At 40.5% G+C, this 7,789-nt stretch overlaps 1 protein-coding gene across 2 annotated transcripts; it reads right to left on the bottom strand.

Moving 5' to 3' along the window:
- Positions 1-1,311: 1,311 nt before the first annotated feature.
- Positions 1,312-7,496, bottom strand: ovca2 (OVCA2 serine hydrolase domain containing). 2 transcript variants are annotated; one of them, XM_038965028.1, is made up of 2 exons: positions 6,956-7,496; positions 1,312-2,152 (listed from the first exon to the last, which is right to left on the bottom strand). In XM_038965028.1, exons 1-2 carry the CDS (start codon positions 7,122-7,124, stop codon positions 1,632-1,634), a joined length of 690 nt encoding a protein of 229 aa, XP_038820956.1. In that variant the 5' UTR covers positions 7,125-7,496; the 3' UTR covers positions 1,312-1,631. The 2 variants fall into 2 exon arrangements, with proteins under 2 accessions (XP_038820956.1, XP_038820955.1); XM_038965027.1 differs by having other exon boundaries at positions 1,312-2,155; positions 6,956-7,489.
- Positions 7,497-7,789: the final 293 nt, after the last annotated feature.

Here is a 7,789-nt window from a genome sequence, read left to right as displayed (position 1 = left end):
ATACTTAAGTATATTTGAGCAATTATATTTACTTTTGATACTTAAGTATATTTAAAACAAAATACTTTTAGACTTTTACTCAAGTAGTATTTTACTGGGTGACCTTCACTTTTACTTGAGTCATTTTCTATTAAGGTAGCTTTACTTTTACTCAAGTATGACAATTGAGTACAGGATTCTGGAACACTCTCAGATGAAAGCAGGGGAGAGGGAAAGAGAGAGAATTAAAAAAAGAGAGGAGGAGGGGAGAGAGAGAGGAGGGATTGATATTCTCAACATATCTGGAAGCAATCATGATGAGAGTAACACGCTCAAGCTTTCACTACAAAAGAACACGGAGTCCTTGCCCACTTCCAACAAATACATACTCTCTCACACGCACACGAGCAGTCAGAAATCAGTGGCAGATATGACACTATACCAGGGGTCTCCGACTTTTCTAGCATGAGAGCTACTTTAAAAGAAATGCAACATGTCACGAGCAACACATTTTTTTCCTAGATTTCAAATAGGCACATTCTTCTCTGTTTCCCTGGGTCCTTAAGTGTACAAGACAGTAGTGCACTGTTTTCTGTCATTATACCTGCTAAAAGAATGGTTAATAAACAACTCTAAGGGGGCGCTCTACAAAATCTGTGATTTCTCCCCCAAATTATGTTGTATATTTTCCCCCAATTTTGTTTTTTCAGTTTTTAGATTTTTGGGGGTTTTCACTCTCAAATTCCAATTGTTTGTAGAGAAACAACACAATTGGATGTCCTGAGTCGATGTCAATGCTTAAATCACATCAGAAGACCTTTTTTTTTTAGGTCTGGAAGAAAAATAACACTTTTAGATTTTTGTCTGTAATTCCCCTTTAATTGGTCATCTGGTCCTTTAATTGCACATCTAGTAGGTGAGGAATTTGCCATCCAATGTGCAGGTCTAGTGATGGTTCTGTTCTGTTGTTGCTCATTTCCTAGCAAAGTTTGCAAATAACACGTCCAGATGATAAACTTACTCATTATATACTTCTGCCAGGTAAGACAACTTTGCAGTTAACATTTAATTGACAAGGTTTTGGGAAAGTATTTATGTCAACCCACAATCAACTGGCTACTAGTCTTTACTGTGAGCCGTCAATTAATCAAATGTTATTTGTCACAATGCAACAGGTATAGATAGTACACTTTAGTTTGAAATGAACCACAGATCTTCATGCCATGCATTACATAACACTTTACATTTTGGTAAGTGATGGCAGGTTTGGTGTTGGTGAGCGGATACAATTATCAAGAATCTTGTCATAGAATGCAACACAAGCAGGCAAAATAAATGTCAATGTTTTTTGGAATTTATTTTTCAACAAAAATGTTATACCCCCCCCTGAGAATGACAATAGAATTGATATGCAGTCATTTTGTTACTGTGGTAGCCAACTAACATTGTATGAAAATTAAAGACGCTTTCCAATAAAATATTTTTACAATTTCTGGATACACAAGATAACGGTGTTAACTTAAATCAACATTCTCCAAAAAGTGACTCGTCTTTGGATGAGCAACATCCACATGAAGTTATGCTCTTCATTTTCAGACATTTACCTCCTCTGAAACTTCTAGGATGGAATAGTTTCCATGCTTCTCCTTCCCCTACTGAAACCTCTTGAGAAACTCCTGATAGGTCTGTCTGTGTGCCGAGGCCGCTGGCACAAAATGGCCACCAGGATGAGTCAGCACCTGAGGCTCCTGGAACAGGGGAAGGAGCTCCCGGCTCATCCTATCAGAAATGACCTGGTCTTCCTGTCCGAAGACGTGCAGGGACGGGATGACGAGCGGAGCAGGGCCGCCATAGAACCGCTGGTGTTCCGAACAAGCACTCCGGAACCCGGCCACCAGGATAGCGAAGCGGAACTGGAATTGTGGTTCTAGATTCTGCTCCTGTATAGAACAGAGCATGGCAACTAGAGCAGCGCCCTGGCTGAACCCCAGCACACCGTCAAACGGGCCCAGGTCCTTCACTGCTGTCCTCACGGCCTCCACACTCTCCTCAAGCCCCAGGCTCGCCTGACACTGCTGCCCGGCATCGAAGCTCCGAGCCTGGATGTCAGAGAACCACCATCCCCTGGGGGCCTCGTCACCTCCAGGGCCCACTTCATTCTCCTTCCCTTGGGCTGCTGGAGGGAGAGAAAAGAGAGAGAGAAGAGAGAGGTAGAAGGGCGAGAAAGAGAGTATTAAACTAAGTTGATATTGCATTTAGTTGAAATCTGTATGTGATCACCCTGATAGGTACCGGTCAGAAAGCCATGCATTACCAAAAGTTTGGTAACGCAACAATCCCTATCCTCACAGCACTGTTCAGTCAGAATGTACACTGAGTATCCAAACATGAAGAACACCTGCTCTTTCCATGACATAGACGGACCAGGTGAATCCAGGTGAAGTTATGATCCCTTATTGATGTCACTTGTTAAATCCACATCAAATCAGTGTAGATGAAGGAGAGGAGACAGGTTCAAGAAGGATTGAGACATTGTGTGTGTGCTGTTCAGAAGGTGAATGGGCAAGACAAAAGATGCTGGGTTTTTCACGCTCAACAGTTTCCCGTGTGTATCAAGAAAGGTCCACCACCCAAAGGACATCCAGGCAACTTGACACAACTGTGGGAAGCATTGGAGTCAACATGGGCCAGCATCCATGTAGAACGCTTTCCACTCCTTGTAGAGTCCATCCCCCTGATTAATTGAGGCTGTTCTGAGGGCAGGGGGGGTGCAACTCAATATTAGGAAGGTGTTTCTAATATTTGGTATACTCTGTGTGCTTTCAGAAAGTATTCACACCCCTTGACCAAATGTTGTTGTGTTACAGCCTGAATTTAAAATTGATTAAAGTATTTTAAAAATTGTCACTGGCCTACAAAATAATCCATAATGTCAACTTGGAAATATATATATATATTTTTTAATGTTTACAAATTAATAAAACATTTAAAACTGAAACGTATTGAGTCAATAAGTTCAGGAGTAAAATGTCACATAAGTCGGATACGTGCAATAATAGTGTTGAACATGATTGAATGACTACCTCATCTCTTACCACGTGCGGCTCAGTTGGTAGAACATGGCGATTGCAACGCTAGGGCTGTGGGTTCGATTCCCACGGGGGACCTGTACGAAAATGTATGCACTCACTACTTACTGTAAGTTGCTAAATGACTAAAATGTAAACGTTATCACGATTATCTGTAAGGTCCCTCAGTCGAGCAGTACATTTCAAACTCAGATTCAACCACAAAGACCAGGGAGGTTTTCCAATGCCACGCAAAGAAGGGCACCTATTGGTAGATGGGTCAAAAAAAAAAAAAAAAAAAATATTGAATATCCCATTGATAATGGTGAAGTTATTAATTCAAATTAATTGTTATTTGTCACATGCGCCGAATACAACAGGTGTAGTAGACCTTACAGTGAAATGCTTACTTACATTGCTTACCAACAATGCAGTTAAGAAAATACCCCCCCAAAAAGTAAGAGATAAGAATAACAAATAATTAAAGAGCAGCAGTAAATAACAATAGCGGGGCTATATACAGGGGATACCAGTACAGAGTCAATGTGCGGGGGCACCGGTACTGAGGTAATATGTACATGTAGGAAGAGTTATTAAAGTGACTATGCATAGATAACAGAGAATAGCAGCAGCGTAGAAGATTACACTTTGGATGGTGTATCAATACACCCAGTCACTACAACGACACAGGCGTCCTTCCTAACTCAGATGCCAGAGAGGAAGGAAACCGCTCAGGAATTTCACCATGAGGCCAATGGTTACTGTAAAACAGATACAGAGTGTAATGACTGTGATAGGAGAAAACTGAGGATGGATCAACAACATTGTAGTTAAGCCACAATACTAACTAGTTGATGCAGATATCCAATATTTTCCCTGCCACTACAGTCCCTGGTTCGATGATTGTGCGCTGCCCTATGGGACTCCCAATCGGCCCAGTGTCGTCTGGGACGTCATTGTAAATAAGAATTTGCTCTTAACCGACTTGCCTAGTTAAATAAAGGTTACACACACACCAAAAAGTTATTTTGTTGGCATTTACGTATGTCCCCATTACCAGTAAAACATAATCAAAACCTATTTCTTGCAATTTCTTGCTGTGCTGTTTCGTCGTTCATTTGTTCAGTCGTTTCATTCTCAAACAGGATTTCTATGGAACGCGGTTAGGGTCTTTGCGTGTCAAATAACACTATTTGACGTGTCAAATAACACAACATACTCGGTTTCCGTAGCTATAGTTAGCTAGCTAACTACATAGCTATGTGTCATCATCTAAAATAACCCTAATTTATAAGAGAGTTCTTATTTGATTAGTGGTGTTCGGACCCATCTATGTGAGGCTAGCAACAATAAGGATTAACCACAATAGTGGACTTTGCGGTTAGTCTTCAAATAAAAGTATGACATAATTCTACTATTTGTATTCATTTGCATCACTGTCAATGTCATACTTTTATTTTGAAGGCAAACCACAAATTCCACTATTATGCCTAATCCTGATTGTGGCTAACTTCACAACACATAGCCCGGTCAAGCCTCACTAGCCAGATGAAGCTAGCGAGCTGCTTATAACGTCAGCTTTGGGAAACAGGGTTAAGTAGCTGGCTAGCTATTTATTTTCATGATTGAACTGAAGTTCAATTTCAATAGGCGAACAACATGTGGCAACCTAGCTAATACTTACAAGGATTCCTTAATCATTGCTAAGAATAATGAAAATGACTGCAGTTTCTACTGGTCATTGTTTTCAGGCTGGTTGTATTGGTGCTAGCTAGGTACCAAGATAAAGCTAGCCACCCCAGAAGTTACGCTCGAACAAATGATGCTTTATTACCAACACGGTATTGTAAACACATCGTTCATGGCCGGTGTTTGCAGACTTTTTTTTGTACAGCTTTGACAGTGCTACTGTATCTTTTTTGACACGCAAAGACCCAAACTGCGTTCCATAGTATGTATGTCGTGAAGCTAATAGCAGTGACGCTATTACTGTGTAACTCCGGTAGCGCGACATCTGAAAAATAGCGCACTTGGTTGTGTGTACCGGTGCCGACCAGTCGGCGAAAGCCAATATCACCCACGACAGAGAACGTTTGATTGTCAAGGGCAATGAATTCCATTATCTTGGCTTTAATGGATTTCGCCTTTGAGTTGTCTCGCTGAAATGTTCTTACTCTTTCAAATGACTGCTCGATCCACACAGCAGACATTGTGGGCTAGTTAAAGAATGCTGTGTTGCACGTGTAGCGCAAAATTTTACATGGCGTTATTATGCCATGTACCTATGTTATATAGGTATGCACGGTAGCTTTGACATTGATCTTTAACATCGGTGTTAAACTAGACATCGGGCCGATACTGATGTTGACATTTTTAGCTAATATCGGCCAATTCCGATATGTTCACCAATATATCGTGCATCCCTAATACTAACCTAATTGACAGTGAAAAGGAAGCCTGTACAGAATACAAATTCCAAAACAAGCATCCTGTTTGCAATAAGGTACTAAAGGAATACTGCAAAAAAATATTAGAAAGCAATACACTTTTTGTCCTGAATACAAAGTGCTATGTTAGTGGCAAATCCAATACAACATATTACGGAATACCACTCTCCATATTTTCAAGCATAATGGTGGCTGCATCATGTTATGGGTATGCTTGTAATTTATTTTACTGTTATTTAACCAGGTAGGCCAGTTGAGAACAAGTTCTCATTTACAACTGCGACCTGGCCAAGATAAAGCAAAGCAGTGCGACAAAAACAACAACACAGAGTTACACATGGGATAAACAAACGTACAGTCAATAATACAGTAGAGAAATCTATATACAGTGTGTGCAAATGTAGTAAGATTAGGGAGGTAAGGAAATAAATAGGCCATAATGGCTAAATAATTACAATTTAGCATTAACACTGGAGTGATAGATGTGCAGATGATAATGTGCAAGTAGAGATACTGGGGGTGCAAAGAGCAAAAATAAATAACAATATGGGGATGAAGTAGTTGGGTGGGGTATTTACAGATTGGCTGTGTACAGATGCAGTGATCAGTAAGCTGCTCTGACAGCTGATGCTTAAAGTTAGTGAGGAAGATACAAGTCTCCAGCTTCAGTGATTCAGTAATGGTTAAGACCTGGGGAGTTTTTCAGGATAAAAAAGAAAGGGAATGGAGCTAAGCACAGGCAATATCCTAGAGGAAAACCTGGTTCAGTCTGCTTTCCACCAGACACTGGGAGATGAATTCACCTTTCAGCAGGACAATAACCTAAAACACAAGGCCAAATCTACACTGGAAGACAGTGAATGTTCCTGAGTGGCCGAGTTACAGTTTTGACTTAAATTTACTTGAAAATCTATGGCGAGTCCTGAAAATGGTTGTCTAGCAATGATCAATAACCAATTTGACAGAACTTTAATACGTTTGAAAATAATAATGGGCAAATGGTGCACAATCCAGGTGTGGAAAGCTCTTAGAGACTTACCCAGAAACACACTAAAGTATTGACTCAGGGGTGTGAATATTTATGTAAATTAGTTCACTGTATTTGATTTTCAATAAATTGGCTAAACTTTATAAAAACATGTCTTCACTTTGTCATTATGAGGTAGTGTGTGTAGATGGGTGAGAAAAAAACAACTTAAATCAATATTGAATTCAGGCTCTAGCACAACAAAATGTTTTTAAAAATGTCAAGAAGTAGGATTTTTTTTTTTGTTGTTGCCAGAAACCAAACACCACAGAATATATATAATGCATCGAAAGATGTACGTTATATGCCTTAGTTTTTCATCTAAACAAACTAGAGTTTTTAAATGCGCGTCTGAGATGTAAAAATAAAAGTCACTGAATGCTCGTTAACTGTCACGTCATGTTGACATTATTGGGGACCAGAATGTGACCCACCGTCGCCTGTTTGCGGTACCCGGTGAGGCGCACTCATGTAAACCAGCTCCACATACTTCTTCAGGAGCTTCCGTAGGGCCCCAGTCTTCTCGCGAAACGAGCCGCTGTTCTGTCGGTAACCGTGTATGCACAGGATCCGGAGCGGTGCTGCTCGAGTTACAGTCGCCATGTTTGCAGGAAGTTAACGACAGCTAGTTAATTAAACGGACTGGTTAGGCATTATTCTCTTACAAATATCGGTACTTTTACCAATTAAGTTAGCTCCACACTATCGCACTTTGATTTGTAGACTGAATTTATTTTTTGGAGTTAGTTTCCTTGTCAAGTGAAAACTTGTTTCAACCGGTAGGAGTACAGGTCCATCTGATAATAGTGGTCGGTGGAAACAGAAGCTAAGTCGATGGTTCCTACGCATAGCATAGTTCCGAGCTAACACAGGAATCATCGTTGCTTTGGCAAGGTGATAAACCTCTGAAAAGCCAGATCTATCTGTGCCATTAAAGCGTCTGTGACAGCATGGGCCGTGCCATTGAGGCTATTTCCATTTTAAAGTAGTCAATTTTCTACTTCATTGGCTGATTGCTCCCAACTCATAAGAAGCCCCACCCAGATGACTACTTTACAATGGTGGAAGCCCTCAATGACAACGTCCATGCTAAAACGTGTTATATCCACGATGAGTCCTCTATCTATCTCTATGACAGCCACTATGACAGCCACAACTTGTTTAAAAGTTACAGAAATGCCAAGTGCGTCAGTGCATTCAACCTAACCATTACGAAACTTCTATTCGAATAAAATAAGCCTCACGTAGCAAATTGGGAATAAAAAAAT

This window comes from Salvelinus namaycush, chromosome 26, assembly GCF_016432855.1.
Source record: "Salvelinus namaycush isolate Seneca chromosome 26, SaNama_1.0, whole genome shotgun sequence".
NCBI lineage: Eukaryota > Metazoa > Chordata > Actinopteri > Salmoniformes > Salmonidae > Salvelinus > Salvelinus namaycush.
The sequence above is the reverse complement of the archived record's forward strand: the minus strand, read 5'-3'. Positions and strand labels throughout refer to the sequence as shown.